The sequence below is a fragment of the Centroberyx affinis genome, unplaced genomic scaffold, assembly GCF_046629955.1.
Source record: "Centroberyx affinis isolate AG114_WGS23_722 - 3 ecotype Tasmania unplaced genomic scaffold, CSIRO-AGI_Caff_v1 ptg005313l_1, whole genome shotgun sequence".
NCBI classification, from domain to species: Eukaryota; Metazoa; Chordata; class Actinopteri; order Beryciformes; family Berycidae; genus Centroberyx; species Centroberyx affinis.
Genome location: NW_027282650.1, coordinates 81,015 through 103,898, shown reverse-complemented (window position 1 = coordinate 103,898; position 22,884 = coordinate 81,015). Strand labels below are relative to the sequence as shown.

The following is a 22,884-nucleotide window of genomic DNA, read 5'->3' as shown; positions in this document are numbered from 1 at the left end:
GGTCAGACTTGGATTAAAAGTTCAGCAAGCACATGCGCCCACACACACACACACACACACACACACACACTCGTTCTATATCACCCCATATCTCCTCTCAAGGAGATTCTTCTCATTCCAGTCATGATCGTCTCTTCTAAATAAGTTCTGTGGGAGCGTTCGCTGCCCAGAGCTTTCTGATCTCCTTCCCTTGTCGCTTCTTGTTGTAGTTTTTTTTTTTTCTTTTATTACTTTAATCGTCTCCCTGACTGATACTGCTAAAACACACTTTTCCTAAATGTTAATCCCATAATCATTTCATCTGACATTCGCAAGCTTGGATGGCTTTTAGCTAGCAGTGATTTATTCATAGCTGAAGTAATATTGCTCTTTAGCGTGGCCCATTTCCCCAAGTCTCATGAGATGTCATATAATGCTCAGCTTGTCACACCGGCTCTGAGAGGCAGAGGGAGAACTTTGGATACACTGAGCGACCATTTTGCATGTTATTGCCTCTTATAGACATTTCCCCGATGATATAAATCCTGAATTGCAAAGTGAAAAACCTGTTAATGTTTCAGCGCTCCATCATCTGCCACTTTGAGTCAATCAGTCACCACACAATCAGTATTCCCCCAGACTCATAAGCCATACATGGCTGAGGAGAGAAACCAGGCCATTACATTCCCACAGTCTTATCGAAGGTTTCCATTAAGAGTGTTTATTGGGCTCAACACCATTAGAAAAATAAAATGCAATCCAATTGTCTTTACTCCTTTAATACTCTCTCTCTCTGTCTCATGCAGTGTTTTTCTCTCTATATATTACTATATCTATCTATCTGTGTCTCTCTCTCCCCTGCTGCCCTTTCTCTCATCTCTCCCCACATGGGAGCAAATATCAAATTAGACAAATGACAACAAACAAAGAGCATCATCAGCAAACCCAGATAACAAAGACGGCTTCTGATTAAAGTGGGTTTTTAAGTCTCTCTGTCTCTCTCTCTCTCTCTCTCTCTCCAAACTCTTGTTATCTCAGTCTTTGGTCAGTGAAGGATGTTACAGCTCCAGTCTGAGACACAACCTCCAAAAACCTCAGACACCACTGGGGAAACTTTGCTTCAAAACAAACTGCAGTATCTATCAAGCTGCATGGACTGAATTCACTGAAATATGAACTGCTGCATTTTCACTGTGGAAAAATAATGACACAAGAGGTTAAGAAAAAAAAAAATGTTGAGAAAGATACAGTAGCCTATCTGTTAACATCAATGAGTGAATAAATACAAAGGAACAGCTGATTTGGAATCATAACGGCACATTAAACAAACAATAGCAACAACAACAGCAGCCTTACAAGAACTAAATAATAATAGTCTAAACTTTCAGAGTGCATTTCAGACTTTGTGCCAAACCCCACCCATGTGGTACTCCCAGCAAGATAAAACAAATGCTACAAATCATTGATTGAAAACCGTGCAACTCCAATTTTGGTGATTTTCATGTTTTCACTTCAATTGAAGGATTCTGTGGTCTTTTATGAACTTCTTAGCGACCTCTTGGACTTATGACACCCTTTCAAATCCGAGTGGATAAACGCAAAAATGCATTGTCATCCAGCTGTCCTCAGTCAGCTTGCCCTGAATAAATTAAAGTAACACATGTATTGGGCTAGCAGGCTCGTCTGCAGGCCTACTTACTGTCAGACAGACCCTGCATGTTCTCAAGGGAATTAATGTCAAATGAGGATATAAATCCTAAGAAGCAATGTATGGAAACAGACAACATGGACCAACTAGTTAATTCCTGTAAGAATAAAAAGTTGTTTGTGGGATTTTGTTGTTGTTGTTGTTGTTTAGTTTGTTGTGTTTGCTTCTCTTCATTCAAAATACATTTAGCAAATTTGCATGAATCTACATGCTAGATACATTTTACCTTACACCAGTTTGAAAGTTTTCAATAAAAAAGATCCATCATCACCAAATTGGGCAGATAACACTGGGTTACACTGGTATATAATTTAGTCGTGTAATTGTAATCAAGCATGGCCTATACATGTGGTCGGATAGATGCCTGCCTCTGAGTTGAATTCATTTGTGAAACTTTGTCTCCACTGTGTGGCTACAGACGGGATCAAACTGTAATGCTGTTTCTTATCATTCGTGTCATACATATTCAGCAGAGTAAACAAAACCGATTATACAGTGCTGTTATGTAGGAGTATGAATCGTGAAAGTGTGTGAAACAAATAACTGCACAGTAATATCTAACAGGCTGCCCAAAAGAGTTGCCCTGGTATATCCTCTATTAGCTATCTATATGTGCACTTCCTATCCATTATTGCACATTTACATCAAAACATCAGACGATAGAGCAAGTGTGATTATTCATTACGATAATTAGTGCAAATCAATTGGTCCCAAGTCGTTACTGTTGAGTTAGAGATTATAGTTGTTTGCAACTGGCGGCAACGCCACCGGTCACTATTCATAGTAGAAAACAAATACGCAGCGTGATCCAGGAAGCAACAACTGGAAGATTGACGTTTCCAGCAACCAATGGAATAACAATATGTGCCCTTTAATGCCGCCTTTGTACAAAATAGACCAATCGCGGCCCGAGAATGGAACTTCCGCCACAGGAACAGAGCATGTCCATTGTACAAGCTGTTCTGAAAGAGTGCCGCGATTGTTGAGGTGCAGTCAGTTAATTACGTGATTTCTTTAAAGTTATTTCATCAGTGATAGACGACTGTCGTGTTCAGGCTTAGACTCGTATGTTGTTGTCATCCTCCGTGCGAGCTGTAGAAAGGTAACGGGTCGGTGGTTTAGGAAGAAACACTGTGTCGTTCTCACCATAGGAATTTTCTGGTTAGCAGCAGCTCAGCCACCTTGCAGTCCTGTTAGCACTGTAGCTAGGTAACGTTAGCTTCTCTTTTTGTGGCGTGGATCTGACGGAGATCGGTTGAATTGTTTTTAATGATAGACCAGCACGTTTCAGAACAAGTAGCGCAAGTCAGTACAGAACAATAGGGCTGCTAGCTAGTTAACTAGCTACTTAGCCAAGCTAGCTACCGTTACCGAATTGTCTTTCATAAAAGGGCACCGCGTGAACAAGAGACTCGGCAACGTTGCCTTTAATTGGACTTTCTTGCGAGATCTAAGATACAGAGATAAATAACAGTACAGAATGAATGGATTCAGCACAGAAGAAGACAGCCACGATGGACCCCCGGCTCCACCGTTTTATGGCCAGAGCTGCTGTTTGATTGAGGACGGTGAGCGCTGCGGCCGATCAGCTGGAAACGCCTCCTTCAGCAAGAGAATACAGAAGAGCATATCGCAGAAAAAGCTGAAGTTGGACATTGACAAAAGTGTAAGTGAATTTATAAGAGCACGTAATCCTGACTGGATACCTAACTTGGTCGAACAGCCACTGATTCTGAGACCTAAAGGATGTAACGTCACCTCTTAAGAAATTGTTTACAGAGAGACGTTTTTCAACTGTCAGCTAACGTTAGCTAGCTTCGGTTGACGTGACTAGTTAACGCTAGCGTTAGCAAGATGTACCTCCCTGTGCCAGCAACAAAACGATAATTTTCACAGCTTTTATCTGGTGTTGGTGTTACTATAGCCACTAAATGGTGGCCTTGTCTGTAGCTAAAACTGTTATTTGTTCTGTTTCACCGGTGACAGGCTAGCTGTGTTAGCTAGCTGAATGCCGGCAGGACAGCAGAGCAGAGTCCTTCCCCCACCAACTTAGTAGCTTTCTCTCAATGCAGCAGTTTTTTTTTTTCCACGCCTCCACTTCGCTCCATAAAATGGCTGTTGCCAGGGAAGCTAACAGTGGCTGCTCGGTAGTTACAATCCAGTAACCATTGCCGGTCTCCTTGCAGCGGAGCAAATAGGTTAACGTTAAGTTGGTTAACGTTATGTAAAATAGAACTGAGGGCCGTTTTATAAAACCGGTTATAGTTTGTTTCAGTAGTTTCGGTGTAGCTTCTGATTGGTTGAGTCACGTCATAAGATTCCCGATAAACGCACACCTGCGACCACATAACTTGTCCCAAATCACCACTCGTACAGGTGTTATACCTGTACTGGAACTATATTGCTTGGCGGAAGAGTAACATCTGATTATTACTTACTGGTTATTGGTTAAACTTAAGCATTTTAATATTCACATTATTTTTAACGGAGCATACCATTGTCACTAGCCCATGTGCTTTATCTACGTCTAGTTTACATTTCCCCCCACTTATTTTTCGATGCATCACATGTGCAATTAGATAAACATTTTTAACATTTACTCGTTTTTTGTTGTTTTTAAAATGCAAACCAATAGTGTCAAAAGCTTGAAGTGAACTGCTGTATCGGCTAACAAAGACAAATTATATGACATGAATGTGACAGGAAAGTGTTTTTGAGGGATTAGGCTATTTCCTGGAGAAGACTTCCATTTCTTCCTGTGGGTGTTGGAAGCAGAGCATAACGTAATGCAACGCTGATATATATATATATATATAAAAGCACTCAACTTGGGACAATGAAATAGCAACAAAACAGAAACTTTGATAAAACCAAATTAAGACTTCATGTTTACTGTGATGAAATATCTAGAATGGACAATTTTAAAATCTATGCAAGTTTTTCATACTGCACCACAATGAATGGCAGCAAATGGCTTCTTTTGAAAGGAGGAAAACGAGCGCTGATATCTCCAAGTACACTGAATGTGTGCAGACACCACTGGGAATATTGGAAAGGAGAAGGGCAACCTAGACCATTGGCACAAACTTAAAAAAAAACATTGGTGTTACCCTGTAATACAAGGGTGTGTTACTGGTATTTTATAAATGCAATAAGCCACTCAGCACCCATCTGTAGTTTTAGCTGTCCTAAAATTGCTGTAATGCACTGTGTGGAGTGGCTTGTTGCTTAAACAGTTGTGTCTGAGGAATGAACTGTATTGTCTTCAGTATGCGTTTTGATCTCTGGCACTTCCTCGAGGTTTGATGTTTTCTTGGCCCATCAGCTGTAAGAGCTCATGTGATGAAGCACATGTTGTGAGCATGGCACGAGTTTTCCGAGAAATGACACGCACACAAGTTCAGTGTAGGATACAACAAGATTAAATTCCTTAAACATTACATGCAACCAATAGTAAGGAGGTCAAGGGTCAGAGGTCACAGCACCCTGACAATACTCCTGTGATCCTACAGTGATCATGTACGAGTGCCGAGAAAAGAAATGAGAGAAAGAGGAGCTGTGGAGAGGTAGAAAGGATTTTCTCCTTTGCATGGCTACTAGATGTGGCTTTTTAAATGGCTCTTATTTGGATATTTAGTACTCTTATATGATGCATTGGCACAATGAGGTCAGATGATGAAATGTCATTGAACTTGCATTTTTCGAGTTGTGCGAGGCATTCACAGCTAAATGAATGTGAAAAATAACTATTGATTTAGCTGGAGCTCTTATCCAGAGCAACTTAAAATGAGTGAGCAGGTTGTGGTGTTACTTTGATTTAAAGCACAGCCTCTCTCATCATTAGTCCACCTTGCAACCCACAGATACCTTGAAGGGGAATTGTTATTGTCCTTTTTGACGTTGGTGGCTTTCTTGGGAATGAATTACCAGTTTAACACAGGCAGAGTTTCCTTGATCCGGAAGTGCACTATGAGAAAGTGGGGCTTCTACTGTAGCTATAAGACATGACGTTATGGTCTGGCCATATCAACAGGGAACGTATTTGTCTTCTGGCCACAGTGGCTTGTGAATTCTAAAGAATACTAGAAGTTTACAATTACAACAATTTATAAGCATTTGGCTGGTGTTAATTCCCCACCCTGTATATCAGTGGTAGCTGTGGTCATGTTTAAAAGCACAACAGAGGTATGTGCTACAGTGTTTCCCACAGACTCAGAGATTATTTGCGGTGTTGGCAGGCCAGAGAGGGCAAGGGACATGGAGTCAGGTCGTAGAGAGGAATGTGTGAGTAAGGTTCGACAGATATGGGTTTTTTGAAGGCCGATACTGACCCCATTATTTTTTATATTGAAGCTGCTGAAAGACAATATTGTGTGGCAATATTCAGTATGTTTATTTCCATTTTCATGCCAAAAATCTAATATTATAAAAAGCTATTATCGGAGGCACCTATAACTTAATTTAACGGTACAAAAATGGCCTGAGTGCATCTGTGCTCTTCAATGAACAAGATCAGGTAACTAGCATCCATAAGTGCGCAAATACCAAGCAACACACAATATATCAGAAGAGGAGAGGAACCTGCCCAATGTCGGAAAATGAATGTATAAACTGCTAAATAAAGGTGACAAAAAGCGCAAGTACAGACATTTCAGTCTACACTGTGGTGCAACTGTTCTTTGTTGTGGCACTTTTGTGTCCCTTTAACACTTACTTTTAACTGGGGAGGCAGGATGGCCTTGTGGGTACTGATGTCATCTCCAACCCGAGGGCCCGGCTTCAATCCCCCAGGAGGCCATACCTGTTGTGCTCAATGCTCAACCCACTGCTACTCAACAGTAGCAGAAAATTGACCAGAATGCAATGCAGCCACAAGACAGGTTGGGCTTTGAGTAAAGGGCGACTCTCTGCTTTTTCTTCAGTGGGAAAAACTGTCACTCTCTTGCTCTTACTCTCACTGTTGCTCTCCTCACCTAGATATACAACCCACAGCTGAATGCCACAAGTTTACGCCGGTTCTCTGGGGGGCTGTTCAAAGGCATTCTGGGAAATGTAGGAATTCACTAACTGAAATAGAAGTGGCGGGTTGAGGGGAAAGTGGGCGCATCAAAAAAGTGAATTACAACACTTTTTCACAAAATAACTCCTGAAATGCATTGAACAACACAGATCGATAATGTCCAACAATGTAAGAGAATCCTTGTTTGGACTTTCCCTTGAACGCTCATGGTATCGTTGCAGGTACGACATCTCTACATCTGCGATTTCCATAAGAACTTCATCCAGAGTGTCCGCAACAAGAGGAAGAGGAAGACCAGTGACGACGGAGGGGAGTCCCCGGATCACGATGTGGAGGTGCCTGAGGTAATTTGGATGGATGGATGGATGGATGGATTATTTGAATGGGATTTATTTGAGTTTCATTCCAAAGTAAGATATTCAGCTGTAGATTAATGCAGTGCCACATTCGTTACTCGTGGTGCATAGACTAATTATGTCAATAGAAGAATCGCAGGTCCGCACTCATATTAGTTTATCTCATAATTCTCGCCATGCAGGGCTTTATCAGTGTCACAGGTGGCATGAATTACACTCATATATACTCTGAATGATCACATGACACCTATAAGGAGGGGTAAACTTCTTAATTTCTTGTCATGAAGGCAGCATACAAATATTTCACACAGAAACATGATATAAAATTTACACAAAGCACAAATGTGGTGACAAGACGTAGTTACATACTTGCAGGAGAACGTAAGTTTTATTGCTACCACTGCTGCTATTTTTCACACCCTCTTAATGCTGTAACCCATACTTTTTCATACTCTCACACAGCGGGATTATAAATAGAGCATGTTTACATAACTCCCATTTACTCTTTTCTTATTTATATTTATGTTCTGTTTTATCTGTCTTGTATCCTTTTACCATTTGTTGCCGCAATGGCCCAATTTCTCCCCGGCGATCATTACTTTCTTCTTATCTAGTAGCTGAAAAAGAAGCAGAAGCCCATTAGAAGCCTTAATTAAATCATTAAAATATGTCCATGCTGGAGGCAGGATGAGAAGTTGCTGTTTCTCAGAAATGCCCTTGGAAGCTGTTAAGAGACCCTAAAATTACCACAATGAAATCCCAGAAAATAAGCAGCAACCAGTATAGATTTATGAATCTTTCTCAGAAATACAGAGCATTGTCTTCTCTCTATAAAGCTGCACTGATAATGGTTGTAAATATTAAAACTTTTAAGACCAAAAAAACTACTGTGGGAAAAGGTTGTCTGCACCACAGACTTGTCTTGTCTCTGTGTATTTGATAATTCATCTGTATAAATTTATACATCAATACAGGCTGTTATGTTCCTCAAGCTAGACTGAAAGCATACTATTCCAAAGGAATTTTCCTTTTGAATTCTTCTTCTTTTTTCCCCTTGGATTCAAAGTGCGCCCGGGGATTTCTGGGGATAAACGTACCTTCTCTGTATTTGGACACATAAATGAAAAATAGTGTGATATGTGCTGCGTGTTTTGTGTTGTCCTTGTCCAAGATGAGTTCCTCAGAGTTCCACTGAGGTTGTTTCCATTAGACTTATGTTCAAGTTTGTCGTCAGATCTTAGTCTTCAGTTCTGTTGAAAATCCTCTCTAAAAACCATGGGAAACTGTGAATATGACTACTCTAAAATGATTACCTTAAATTGTTCCCCCAGGCATTGCCTATCATCTTAACATTGATATTATTCTTATTTGTATCCTTCTTCTTCTTCTTACCTGTTTGACAGGTGACTGAAGTATATATTTAGATATAGATATATATTTAGATTACTGTTTTCCTCATTACATCCCTGTTGTGTTTTGTTTTCAGGTGGATCTGTTCCAGCTGCAGGTGAACACGTTGAGACGCTATAAGCGACACTACAAGCTGCAGACCAGGCCCGGCCTCAACAAGGCCCAACTGGCAGAGGTAACAACACTAGTTGAATGTACAGTACTGTGCAAAAGTCTTAGGCACCCTAGATTTTTTATATAAATTTCTTAGAAGTTTTAGATGTTTATTTGTTTTCTGCATTAGTGTGTCAGTAGACTGCTGTTTATTGTAATTTTTTGATATTTAGAAACTTTTCATTTCATTAGTTTTCATTCGCTTTATGGATATCTTTGACATATGCCTAAGACTTTTGCACAGTACTGTATATGTGGTGATATGTAGGCTATACTTTACTACCTGTTGCACTTCTTTTGCACTGTGTGTGTCGTCCTGTGTGTACTGTGAAACTGATAAAATGAATGAGTTGCCTGTCAGAACAGGACAGTCAAATTGGACGTAAGACCAGTCCAACCTAAGGACGAGGCTGTTGTGAAATCTTGTTAAAGTTTCAGTTAAACTATGTTTTTTTTGCACTGTATCAACATGCCCAAATGACAAATAGGCCTTGTCTTTTGTCCTGTTGAATAAGCTCGATCCCTGAATTCTGATTGAACCTGATTGAACCAGGAGTGCATGGGTGTTAATGATAAAATAAGTGAGCCTTTCTTTGTTGGTGAAATTAGTTTCCAACCACAGCAAGATGTGAGGGATTTGTACAGAATCACAAATGTACTTTTACAACTTGTTTTAGCAGCATCTTGAGCATGAAGCTGAAGTCGCGTTATTCTTTGATCACTGCTTGTAAGGATTTTATTGGGATCGTCAGCCTGATTCGTCTTCCTTACTGTTTAAGAGTTCTCCCAGGAACCAAGGAAGCTCTTTCTTCTCAAGCCTCGCCTCCATATTACTCATTTACTGTGATATATGTAGTGTGGCAGGCCCTATTACACAGTAATTGGCCATAGAGAGATTGTTAGACTAATTCACCACATCGGCAGGTGGACCCCTTGTAATCTTGCAGCTGGCTCAGGCCTTATCCTTACAAATGCCCCCTCTATGTAGCGCTTCCAGTCCGACCCTGTGGCGGGCGGCTGGGGTTGGGGCCGACTGGAGCGGGCAAGCTGGCCGCCCGGCTGAGCGGTGGGAATAAATGAAGCCGGGGCTGTAAGTTGAATGTTTCCCCAGGCTTTTGGAGAGGTTCAGGCCCCCTATTAATGAGCCTTACACATCATTAATAAAGCGCCAGTCAACAGCCCACAACCAATTACAGCTGTCTCCATGCCCGGCCCCATTCAGTAGAACTAGAGTAGTGTGAGAGGCGATATGAAGGATGTTTGTTTCCTTCTCCTTAAGGTTGGCTTTTACAAATCAAAAACAGCCTTCAGTTAGGGTTTAGTTCAGGCTTGATTAAATGTCTCCCTTGGGGAAAAAGTCTCCTCATGTCCATGTCCTCAGTGAATTTAGTATTTCTCTCTTTACATATGAAAAGTGATGGTAATGGTGTTATGTGTTTTTAATCGTCTCATAATTCACATGTTCTTTTCAAAGTTGGACAAAATTGAAGGAAAATGCAGCGGTAAGACGGGTTGTGTTTTGAGTGATGGCCGCTTCTCTTCTCGCTTTTTCTCCACTGGAAAAACTCTCGCTCTCTTGCTCATACTGTGCTGTCGCTATCGGAATTGCTCTCCGTCTACATGTGTAATCCATAACTGGAAGCGACAAATTGACGCCCGTTCTCTGTGGAGTTGATGAAATTCGTTGAAAGTAATTCTGGGAAAGTTTAGGAAACCACTAACTGACATAGATGTGGATGAGGCAGATTTAGGGAAAGTGGGTACACCCAAAAAAAAATAAACTGCAGCACAAAATAACTCCTAGAATGCATTGGACATCACAGATTGATGTAAATAACAGTGTAAGACTATCTGAGGTTGCATTTTTTCCTTTCCCCCCCCCCCCCCCCCCCCCACCCACCCTCCTTCTTTAGACGGTGAGTCGTCACTTCAGGAATATCCCGGTGAACGAGAAGGAGACCCTGACCTATTTTATTTATATGGTGAAGAGCAGCAAGAGCCGCTTGGACCAGAAAGCAGACGGCAGCAAACAGTTGGACTAAAGATCCCAACAGCAGCAATAGCAACAGCAGTTCACAACTACACATCAATCCACAACTACAGGCACCAACAACAACAACAACAATTTACAGTAAAGAAGGACCACCAGCTGCCATCAGCAACAACCCATCCACAAAAACGTAACAACACCAACAACAACAACAACCACCTTCTTCTCCCACAACAAACATCGTCACCGTCCCTCTCCTCTGCTAGACTAGGACACAAACCCCCCGCTGTCTTTAGAGGAAATATAAAGAAGAGGGGGTTGTTGAGACGTCGGAGGAGGCAAGAATTCAGGGTGCAATGCGTGCGCTGTGGCTCGTTTTGCCCGCTCGGTATGAAAAAACGAACGGAGAGTTAAAACGGTCACCGCGCGCGTCATTACAATGGCTTGTCCTCTCCTGACGCTTCGTTTTTTTTTTTAAAGGCGTTTCCCCCTCTTCTTCCTTCCGCAAAACCCGGGTCCCAAAGACTGCTCAGCGCCAGAACTCACTCAGCAGGGTTTACAACATCATGCTGTAATGTAATTGTCAAGATGTGTACAAAGTAACAGCGTCTGATCTTAAGCAATTGGTTGAATGCAATGTACGATAGCTGCCTTAAGAGAAAAACAACACACGTTTTGGTAATTCGGGTACTTTTTTTCTTTGCCGAGTCGACTGTTAAGTTCACCGTGAGGATTTCTTGTGCCAAACCAGAAAGCGTGTTGGGAGTTGAATGACACTGACTGGAGTTTTTTGTTTGTTTGTTTGTTTTTGGCGAATGAATGGGTTGTTGGAAAGGGGTAACTAGGGGTGTCAGTGATGGGGGTCAGTTCATTTCAAGCTTGAAACTTGCGTAATACTCGCATAAAGAAACCATTATTCTGAGTTTCGTTACAGATTGGATATGAGAGCCTGTTTGTGGCAGGAGATTCCCAGTGTTTAACTTTCTGAGAAAATCCCCTTCCTGAATTGATGGAATTAAAAATGAGCTGACCCCAGTCCTGTTCCCCCCCCCCTTTCCAGCTGTAAGTGTTGCATGTTTAGACTGATGTTGAATGATGTAGCATTTGGCTATGAACCAGACTTTCCTTCCTCCTATTTGTTATACACATACACACCACATACAGATTTATTTGTCCGTGCATCGCAGGTGTTGGTAGCTGTTTTACGTTCAATATTATTTCTTAACCCAGTTTTGTACCTTTTTAGTGAGAATTTTCAGTACCATTTCTTAGTTCAGCCTTAATTCTAAGAATTCTGTAAAGTTGTGTCTGTTTGCAAATATGATTTTGATTTCTTCTTATTTTGTCCACCTGAAATGGAAACTTTGTGTGTGTGTGTGTGTGTTAGCGATGTAAGAGTAATTATTAGCATCTTTTTAAATGATATTATTATTTAAGAGCAGTGTTTATGGTCTGTCTTCTTATTGGACAAAGTCACAATTTACAGTAATGGCCTCAAGTCTTGCTTTGATGCTGATCGGACTTGGGTGCATTTCAAGAGGCTGGGAGGCTGTAAAGACAAAAAGGAATGAATGTAATTATTGATCTTTTGAAAAATTTGTCTAATTAAAACTTGGATACGTGTTGCTTATGGATGTCTTGCAACCGTATCAACCAGCGGTACCACTAAACAATTAGTAGTGGAAGTTGGCTAAGTCTTAGTTATTTAAATTTTTACATTTTTATGCCAAATTCAAATAATGCCGTTTTTTCAAGCACACCCCCAGCATGTCTTCAAGGTGTAATCAGGAATCTGAGTATAGCGCCACCTGTGGCATCACCGCAGCACCAAAACTGGATTTGTTTGTGTTGTCGGGACTGAGGAACTGTTTCTTTTTTTCATGCTCAAATTGACGACAAACTGAGAATTCATGCTCTGCTTAACGATGAGTTTTAACGGTATATTGAATCTTTAAGTTGTGTACAATTGGGTGTAAACATTCAAGCAAAGTGAGTTATGAATTAGTAAGAGAAGATTTTCCATTCGCAGTTCTGTCCTTCAAACTTGTATTGGTATATCGATTGGTTGTAATCCGAAAAGAAACCAAAATAATAATAATAATAATAATAAAAATAGTTGTTTGTCAGGTCACGTTTGGAAATAGGTTACCAATAGTTATGAGTGACAGGCTCCTCACTGGAAAAGTCACAACAAATAAGATGATAGCATTATGGCCTCCTCCATTTTATAGGATGCTTGGTATTCTGTGAAATGGTATTTTCCTCTTTTACAGCGCAACTTGGCCACCATACCACCGCACCAATAGAAGGCTTTTTTTTTTTTTTTTTTTTTGGTCAGGCCTCCACTCCAGATTCTGTGTTGTGTCAGAGTGTTAACATTTACATTTGGAATCAGGTTTCACATGTCCAGAGACAATAAGTTATTAATTTTTGTCCGAGTCTCTCCCAGCATGGTGGGAACTGACCAGCAGTCCCTCTGGCAGGCAGCCAGGACTCCTGTTACATCATACTGAGCATTCAGCTGGCTGGTGCATTGTGGGATTTACCTGCCACTGTGGAAGACCTGCAAACAAAAAAGTTGGTTTAAAATTTTAAACCAACTTTGAAGCCTACAGGCAATGGATTATTTTTTGTTTGTTTTTTTTTGTTACAAATCACAAATTGGCTTTCTCTTCCTCACATCAACTCTTATGTCTTTATCTGTTTGTAACTACATGGATTGTAAACAGTGTTGTTTTTTTTTGTTTTTGTTTTTGTTTTGTTTTTAACTTGCCATTCCCCTGCCACAGACCTTTATTTAAATTGTTGAGTTTTCCATCTGTCCACCACACTGAGTTTGTCATGTCAGGGTTTTTAGTGTCTGGTATATTTTGAGTTTTGCTTGTAGGTTTATTAGTGCCATGTAGATACCGCCCATCTCTGTTAACGTATAGGCCATGCTGCATTAACCTAATTGTTGTATTAGAAAATACATATTTAAATATGGCTGCTTATTGCTCCTAATAATAAACGTATTGTACAGGCAGAAGCGAGGTCTTGTCTTCATTGATCCACAAACACTGTTAAAAGGTTGGGTTGTTTCCAAACTAGAAATGACACATTTCTGTTATTTTTAACACAGTATAGTTGACTCAACACATTGACTCAACATGTGATTAATGTGATGAAAAGTAACAGATGATATGTTAACTAGATGCACAAAACACGACTCGAAAAAGGAAAATTAATGGAGTGTGGCTTTATCTTCCTTCATGTTGAATCACATCTTTGGTTGGAACGAGACTCCAGTTCCTGCGTCCTCTGCTGCTGCAGTAGCAAACATCGGCCACTAGATGTCGCCATACATCCTGCTATTACAGGACGGACGTGAACAATGATAGTAGTTCATTTCACAACGCTATAGACTTACTTGGGGAAAAAAGTAAAAATCAGTAGGCCTACCTGAACATCATTACTGTCTCTAAAGCCTAGGGTCCAGTCTGTAAAAGTGTTTCCTCAACCAAGGACTCAAGTTAACTAATGTCCTTTAAAAAGTAGGCCACAGTCATTTGTTTCCATTTTACGCTGTCAATCATTTTGTAAGAGTAGGTGTCACTTTTATGACTTAATGGAGATTTCATTTTCATACTTTAAACTTTTCCTAACCCCCTCGATTTCCAGCCCTTATTTTGTTGAGGAACCTGAAGCATAAAATGCCACTGTACATTTTTCTTGTCAGAACTATATTAAATTAAAGCATATTGGGGATCACTGGAGCCAACATGCAAAGACAGAACGGGTTATTATTATGATTTAAGACTCTTGAGAACTCAGTGAATCCAGTCATATACAGTTAAAATGTAATGTTGACTAACATGGGGCAAGTATGGGCCTAACTGGAGCTGATGTGCTTCAAAACGCACAAATAGGCTGAATATGAATATGGGCAGACTCATCATCAACGGGAGGATTAAATATTATGTTAGCCTAATTCAGAAATATAGCATATAAATAGCATGAAATGGTTATGATATATTTGTTTTCTGACTTTTTTGCTTTCTTTATGGAACATTATTAGAGGATTATACCCCGAACACAACATTTAGTTGGGGGAAAAATAAAATAAAATAATCAAAGTTGTTAGACAGTCAGTGCCGTAACAGCAATTGATAGCTTCAATGAACACATAATTTGATTATGATAGGCTAATGTCTGTTAAATTAGACCAGATCAAATACCTTCAGGACGCCAAGTGTTTCCTTACAGCTGGAGTGTGTTAAAATAATAAATTTATTTACGGAACTATGTAACTTCACATCTAATGTACATTTCCATCAACATTTCGCAGAGTTAAAGGCTTTTTTTTTTTTTTTTTTTTTTGCAGTATGAATGCTGTGCGCTCCTGTACCATTTTGCACGGTGTTTCCATCTAACTTTATTTGCCATCTCAAACGGACAGTGACATTAATTTTGAGGTAGATTCAGCAATATTCATTAATTTTTTTTTTTACAAGAAACAACAACAATATATAGTTTACATCAAAGGCTCTCAAACTCGTTTTACCACGTCAAAGGCTCCATCCGAGTCTGCTGTAAGAAATGACTTGGTGTTATAGAAACAGAGGGAAACCTATGAAAACAGTCATCTTTATACATTCTCACTGTATCCACTTTAAATGGGTGAAATACTGAAATTGAACTACAGTCCTCTTTTTTTTTTCTTTTCTGGGGTGTCAAGACCATGTTGTGCCAAAATTTGTCTCCCCTAAAAACAAGTTTCCCGTCGCCTCTGTTTCCGTCCAGGCACAAAAAGAACAAAAATCATCTAAATGTTTATGGATTTTTTTCCCCTATCGTTTTTTTTAATCCAGGGATTACAGAAGAATGAAAGTAACCTATCTGTTTAGGCTGTAAATTAGTTTACTTGTCATTTCGTGGGTTTGGAAGTATAAGGTTCTACTGACTTTTTCCCCCTTTTTTTAATTTTTTTTTTAATCAAAATTGATTCACGATCTTTGAATGCTACTTGATGCTTGTGTAGTGTTATTATTATTATTATTATTATTTTAAGATAGGCATATTAAATGTTTAGACAATAGATATTACATATATTTAAATATGTAATTATTTTGGAGGTAAATCTTTAAAAAGATAAAAAAGAAACGAAGCCACTTCCTCCAAGATAGAACCTTATAAATTACAAACTCACGATTTATTAAGCGCGTTTCCCCCCAAAAAAACTACAACACACACTGACGACAAAACGAGGACACACACTGCGAAACAGTCAGTGTTAAAAAATAAACACTATGTCCGAGTTTCTAGGCTACAATAGCCTACAAGTCCACACCCATCCGAGCTCAGTTAACACTTTTAGATAGTTTTAAACACCAGACAACTCTGTTCAACGCTTGTCAACTTCAAATAATTGTTACTGAAAAATCAGCAATTAACATTTGGGAATTTACCGTGAAGCTACATGAATGTACGCTGATTGCAGCCACGATTTGGCATCATGACTGATTTTCAAGATCGGGAAACGTTTGTTTACGGGATACAAAATTTGGGCACATCAGCCTCCCAGAAAATTGTCTTGCCAAGAAGTGTGTGTTCCCCTAAAAACGTGTTTCCCCTCGCTCCGGTTTCCCACCAAAATCATTTAAATTGTTGTGGATCACTTTCCCTTTCAAACCGCTAAAAAAAAAAAACGTCTTAAAAAACATTACAAAGACTGTAAGTAGTAAGATCAGGCTTGTTTGTGATTTCATCATCTCAAACCACTTAGGGTAGTCCACTTATCGTTTATTTTAATTTATTTATTTGGGCTCACCCCCCCCTTCCTCCAACCACCAAAATTTTCTGGTCCAGTGGAAAACAACAACACGCACCGCAAGGGAAACACATTTTTAGGGGATGTAGCCTACAAAAGTTTGGCACCACACCTTTGGGAACCACTGGTCTAAGCGGATGGGGATGACGGGAGGTGGGGTGGGGTGGGGTGGGGTGGGGGGTGTAGTGCTGAAATGAACTGTGAAGAAAGAAGAAACGCCACAAATAGCCTATCTACAGTCAGTTTGCGTGTCAAGTTAGAAACCACAGCAGTGTCCATCATAGTGTTTCCGCTGATCCTCGATCCGCACTTCACCTTGTTTCAGTCTTTTTTTTTTGGCGCATCATTGCACGTCTAGCGGTGTGTTCAGGTTCAGTCAGTGGTTTTTGTTTTTTTTTATTCCAGAGTCTGTGCGCAGGTCAGGGCCGCGGGTCACTGGTTGAGCTCCAGAGCCCAGACCTGCTGCGGCCAGCCGGTCCGGCCCTTCAGCTTCTTCTCGCTTCCTAAAGACTCCTGCAGGCCTTCAGTCTGGAGGGGAAACACCAAAACACCAAGACATCAAGACATCAGCATCATACTGGGAGTCTGAATATAAAAACAAAACAAACACGGTGTAGTGGAGGGTCAAGCCACTTCAACTCAGTTTACACCCATTTTCACTATTTATTCCTACAAGTGAGTGCTTAATAGTAAATTTATTGGACTTTATTATGGAGTTTTTCTTTTATCGCCAATGGTATCATCAATAGTCCTATTGGGACTTACAGCGAGTTACTAAACTTAGGCAATTTTGTGAGGTTTATTATCATTATTATTATTATTATTATTATTATTCTTGTTATTATTATTATTATATCTCCTATGGTATCACTGATATTCATATTGGGACTTGCCGTTTTGCTGTGGTAGCCTATCCTAGTTATTATAGGTTTATTATAGTTCAATGCTTTGCGGAATAAAGTTGACCCAGCTTTTTAGGCTGACAAATCTAACAAAAAATCACAGGATACATCACAATAAATCCTGTATCAAACTGGTGTAAGTAATATTTTAAGTCTCTAAAAAAAAGAAAAACCGATATAGGCTATAGCTACTGTATAGGCTATAGCTACTATATACATACATATATATATATAGCTATATATGTAATGAAAATATAGGCTTTCTTATGATGATGAGCAACTGGAAATATTTTACCCATTACTGTCAAAAAGACCCAACACAATAATGTCAATATATAACACAGATGGAAATGAAAAATAGCTGATCAATAAATGCAAATGGAGGAACGGAGTGTCTATGAGGGAATCAAAGGGCTCCAAATACCAACAAGATAATAAAGTTGCTGTGTGTTAAATACCATGCTACTATTTTTTTAATCAAGTGAGAAGAAGCTTTCGAAAATAGCACGTAATCATAGGCTATAATAATGTTCAGAGGGATACGAATATCACAGCAAAACTATAAGTCCCAATAGGAATATTGTACTTATACCATAACAGATAAAAATGCCATATTGTCGCTACTCGCCGTTGACCTATCACAATCACAGTTTCTGTCCCTATCGCTACTGAGTGATTTTTCGTTAGTGGTTAGAAGTCAGACCGGTGTTATTCAAATTTTAAAAAAATTAAATAGCCTATTGCTGTAAATCTAAAATAAATCATGTTTGGAATTTAAAGCAAAATGTTTTGAATTTTTTGTCCTCCACTAAATCACCAAATGACACCAAATAATTATCCTTCAGTGAACTTTGTAGTTCCACTCTGGCCCAGTTTTCTAGGCCTCTATAGCTAGTAAAACATGAATGTAAAACTAATACAGACTGACATTTAGTGTATCTCCTACTGAAATATGCAGCATCACAAATGTTTCTGACAGCAGTGTCCATACACATTCAGAAAACATCAGGGTTTCCGTGGCCGCTAAAAACATAACTTACCAGCTCCCGTTTCCTTTTCATATCCCGGTTGTCATATTTCTTAATTTCGGCCTTAAACCCCTCCGTCTCCCCGGAGTCTTTGGCCAGGACGTCCATCAGGTAGGCGATGTAACTGGTCGCCAGGCGTAAAGTTTTAATTTTAGACAGTTTCGTGTCCGCCGGGACGTTGGGGATGCACTCCCTCAGCTCGGCGAAAGCGGTGTTGATGCTCTCCGTCCTCCGGCGCTCCTTCTTCGGCCCCGACGCTCTCCTCTTCGCCATGCCCGCCGGCAGCCCCTCCAGCCGGGCGTCGTGCGTCGCTCCCGGCGCTCCGAGCTCCGCGGCCGGGTAGGGCGGCTGGATCTGGAAGTCCGGGGGCATCTCTCCGTGGTTCACCACCCAGCTCTGGAAGTACGGCGCGTCCTGGTGGCACCGCTGGACGAACGGGAAGGTTTCGTGCATCAGGTGGTGGTGATGCTGGTAGCCGCCGATGAGGTTCATGTTCAGAGGAGTAACGAGTGTGATCGCTGCCGTGTTGTCCCTCGACCTCGGTCTCTCTCTGCTGCTGCTGCCCCAAAAAGGTCGCTGCTCGGGGATCTACAGCCAACAGAGGTCATTCAAGATTAAAATATGTATTCCCTCGACTGCATTAACTCGAGGCAGGCCAAACGTAGCCACCAAAGTTTACATTTGCTGCGGGGTCGTCGTCATTCTCATAGCGAGTTTCAGCTGCGGGGGAAAAAAGCCAAAGTATAATCCCAGACGACAAATCTCGGTGATATGGGCTCCACTTGTGTTTCTTTCCTTCTTTTCTTTTCCCGAAGTGGTTGCTCTCATTTCCCCAAGAAATTTGACCCTGATGAAGGTGTGAGGCCCCCAGGTTTATATGATCTGGAAATCAGCGTGGAGAGGAGGCAGCCAATAGAGGAGAGAGCCCGGGATGGGAGGAGAGTCTGGAGAGGTTTACAATAACATGCGCCATGGTTCCGCAATCTGACGGAACACCACAAGGAGCAAATCTGCTTGTTTGAGATGGTTGCTGGCTACGCAGGACATGCATATTTTAGATTAAAAATGCGATTAAAGTCTCTGAGCTTTTGTAAAACGATTTTTTCTTGGGTTCGATTGCCCTCTTTTAATTTTGGAGATGTTTTACGCATGGAATTTACGCACCATCTGTTGAGCTATAGTCCTATTTATTAGGGGTATATTGTAATCTAATATTGGAAATAACTGATTATCATTTCTTATTTTATTAATTAATTCGAGGTCGATCTATGTGGGATATGAAATTGCACGGACATTAGAAATATGTGAGTCCTGTTTGTTTTTGAATGGCTACACCTGAAAAGCGCACATGAAATTCACTGTGGGGGGAAAAAAAAATAGTGAAAATCATCTGTTTTATTTGACAACAATTCAAAGATTTCTGTGATTGACAAACATGATATAGCCTATACACATAAATGTACTGACTTAAATCCTCCGGTGTTTAGTCTAAAGTTTTCGATATGAGATGTAGGCCTATTCATTTTCAATTAGTATAAAGACAAACAATTGAATAGCTATATTTATATTTCTTATTTGTATTCATTTTCAAAGAATAAACACCTTATGGATTGCAGATTTTTGTTCATGTTGTTTTGAAGTCTGACAAATGGTTTCCAGAAACCATTAGCATGTCCACTGCATGCTGCACTATATTCATCAACACTTGGGGAAATATTAGTGATTTGTCTTTTTTCACACTTTTTCACTCACCTAAAGCTTTTTCAAAGATTTTTCAAGATTGTTCAATTTTTTTTAAACAAGATTTTTCTTTTTCTTTTTTTTTAAACGTATAATCACTCTTTGGGCGTTTTCTGCATCAGTTGGCTGAATTTCCAAAGTAGATAATAAGTAAATTCATCACACTGAATAGACTTGAGGAGAAATTATCTACCCTTTTATAGTAATAACATATTAACAACGCGCTGAGCAGTGCAAATGAATAGTTTGAATTATTTAGTGCTTTACAAAGTTTTGTGAGAGACAGAAAGTCCCCGGCCTGCTGTTCTCATGCATAGCGGGTTTATCTCTGTATTGTTAATTCCCCACAGCTCCTCACACACTAACACACCGTCTTATCTCTATCGCCTAAAAACATTATCCCATTACATTACATGACCTTGACGCTATTTAGAAACCATTTACTGCCGCGTCTTATCTAAATACAGCCATAAATCAGGAGGTGTCACGTCCCAGCCGGGTACATATATTCCATAAAAGCTCTCCTGGTCTGGTCACTGTTTACACCAGGGCGGTTTGCAGCATATTTTACCGTCCACCGTGTTACAATAAATAATAATCAGTCACAACTTTATGTCCCTTATTTTACATGGATGCACAGCGGGAATATTCCTGTGATATTCCCATAGGAACGTAAAGTGTTTCTGTGGCACTCAATACTTAGTTTCAGTGACCTTATTTCACTTTATATAGTATCACTATCATATTCCTATAATATTCCTATAGGGGCTTATAATGTGTCCGTGTACTCTATAGTGTTTGTGACCATATATTGTTTATCTCCTCTGGTATCTCCGTAAATTCCTATAATAGCCTATTCTTACAGCATTCTTGTAATATTCCTATTGTACTGAATGTCTGTGTTGCTAAATACAAATTTTTAGTAACCTCATAATTTCCTACATATTGGTATTTTTCAAATCTCTTATATTATCACTATCAAATTCCTATAATATTCCTATCTGGACGCATGTGTCCGTGGTATTCAATACTTAGTTTTAGTAATGTTGTAGTATTTTATAGTATTTTGTTCATAAATCCTGTAATATTTTTTATAATATGTTTTATTTGTTATTTTTGTAAATTTCTACAATATACCTATAATATCCCCATAGGGATTTATAGTGTGTTATAATATTTAATTTTAGTGACCTTATTGTACATGATGGGATTTTTGTTTTCTTATATGGTATCACTATAATATTTCTTTGGTAGGCCTACTTCTATATCATTTTGTGATATTTGTATATAGACCTGGTATGTTATATTATATGCACTCTAATAATGATTACTGAGTTCCTAAATAGCGGGAATTCCTAAAAAGTCAAATTATAAGGTGAGGAGACGTGCATTATAATAGGCCTACAACATAATAAATACTATTTTGGCGTTGACATAGGCCTATAAAACACTGATGTGCAAAATTGTAATATAGTACAACTCCTTTCAGGCCTTTTCATGTGATTGTGACTATTTTTAAACTTTTGTATCTAGCCTATGTTTTATTTGCTAAGGAGAGACATTCAGATGTAATGCAATTTCACAATACTGGGCAAACCCACTGCGCCTTCTACATGTCGGTCAATAAATATATGAGTGAAAACAATAATATTACTTCATTATTATCATTATTATTATTAGCTGGTGTTGCATATCAGCAGAATTAACGCCGGTCCTTCAGAATATCTTCCTCTCCATCCTATTTGCCCCTCACATGTACTTCTGCTGTCAGCATGAAAAACCCCATGCAGCCCCCAGAAAGAAAACCTGACACTGTTGATTAAGACGTCCACTACACAGAGATGAAATACAATACTGGTCATATTTTCACCCTCACCCTCTCTCTCTCTCTCTCTCTCACCTCTCTCTCTCTCTCTCTCTCTCTCTCTCTCTCTCTCTCTCTCTCTCTCTCTCTCTCTCTTCCATTCTCTTTCTCTTTCTTGCTCTCTCCCCCTTTCTCTCTGTTGTTTTCTCTCTCTTTCTCTGACTCACTTTCTCTCTCTGACTCATTTATTCTCTCCTTTCCCTTTTCCCCCCCCCCTCTCTCTCTCTCTCTCTCTCTCTCTCTCTCTCTCAGTGCACCACTATCCCCAACCTTCAACCAGGCATTTTCCTCCTTTTTGATCTCTCTGTTTCTCTCTGCTTTATTTTTACTTGTAACGTGCTATCGCTGGAGGTGCTGAAAGACCCAGGCATCAGTAATGGTCTCTTCATATTTTGCCTTCTACCTCAATAGACTCCAGTCATATCTCTCTCTCTCTCTCTCTCTCTCTCTCTCTCTCTCTCTCTCTCCCCTTGCTGCTTTGCCAGGGGAAACATCCAAAATAGGTCATAAGGAGCCATCTTGGCCATGTTATGAATTCTCCTCATAATTGTTTGTGTCATCATGTAGATTTTTCAATAGACACCGCTTCCCCCCTCTTCAGAGTGCTTACCCTCAACTCTACATTTCCAAACAAATATCCGCTGATTCAAAGCCGAACACGCTTAGCATGGAAAATACTCTGCAGCATCGGCCAGTGTTTACTGTACAGGCCCATTTACAGTATATCCACCGCTGGCATGCAACGCTGCCCGACACGCAAGCTATTTAGCTGATTAAACCTGTACAATTAGACATGATGGCTCCTCATGCTGGGAAATATGGCTAAACTGGGTCAGGCGGTGGCCTGTCTGGGGCTCACTTCCTGGTGCTGCAGTTTAAAGGGAAGGAGAAACTCTGTGAGTGTCGTCCAGAGGGGCCGTGGCTA

General features: G+C 40.0%; 2 protein-coding genes across 5 annotated transcripts; one reads left to right on the top strand and one right to left on the bottom strand.

Annotated features, from left to right (window-relative positions):
- Window positions 1-2,659: 2,659 nt before the first annotated feature.
- Window positions 2,660-13,635, top strand: sap30l (sap30-like). 3 transcript variants are annotated; one of them, XM_071546552.1, is made up of 4 exons: window positions 2,660-3,353; window positions 6,929-7,051; window positions 8,550-8,648; window positions 10,540-13,635. In XM_071546552.1, the coding sequence occupies exons 1-4, from the start codon at window positions 3,168-3,170 to the stop codon at window positions 10,666-10,668; spliced, it is 537 nt and encodes a 178-aa protein (XP_071402653.1). In that variant the 5' UTR covers window positions 2,660-3,167; the 3' UTR covers window positions 10,669-13,635. The 3 variants fall into 3 exon arrangements, with proteins under 3 accessions (XP_071402653.1, XP_071402656.1, XP_071402655.1); XM_071546555.1 differs by lacking the exon at window positions 6,929-7,051 and having other exon boundaries at window positions 8,565-8,648; XM_071546554.1 differs by lacking the exon at window positions 6,929-7,051.
- Window positions 13,636-16,857: 3,222 nt separating this feature from the next.
- On the bottom strand, window positions 16,858-18,847 carry LOC139667139 (heart- and neural crest derivatives-expressed protein 1-like). Of its 2 annotated transcripts, none has more exons than XM_071546559.1 (2): window positions 18,332-18,847; window positions 16,858-16,920 (listed from the first exon to the last, which is right to left on the bottom strand). In XM_071546559.1, exons 1-2 carry the CDS (start codon window positions 18,845-18,847, stop codon window positions 16,858-16,860), a joined length of 579 nt encoding a protein of 192 aa, XP_071402660.1. The 2 variants fall into 2 exon arrangements, with proteins under 2 accessions (XP_071402660.1, XP_071402661.1); XM_071546560.1 differs by having other exon boundaries at window positions 16,858-16,953; window positions 18,368-18,847.
- Between the last annotated feature and the right edge of the window lie 4,037 nt (window positions 18,848-22,884).

Coding starts and splice junctions, on each gene's coding strand:
- sap30l (XM_071546552.1), top strand. CDS start 3,168: ATGAATGGATTCAGCACAGAAGAAGACAGCCACGATGGACCCCCGGCT. Junction 3,354..6,928: donor AGTTGGACATTGACAAAAGT/GTAAGTGAATTT, acceptor GTATCGTTGCAG/GTACGACATCTCTACATCTG. Junction 8,649..10,539: donor ACAAGGCCCAACTGGCAGAG/GTAACAACACTA, acceptor CTCCTTCTTTAG/ACGGTGAGTCGTCACTTCAG.
- LOC139667139 (XM_071546559.1), bottom strand. CDS start 18,847: ATGAACCTCATCGGCGGCTACCAGCATCACCACCACCTGATGCACGAA. Junction 16,921..18,331: donor GCGGCCACGGAAACCCTGAT/GTTTTCTGAATG, acceptor TTAGGAAGCGAG/AAGAAGCTGAAGGGCCGGAC.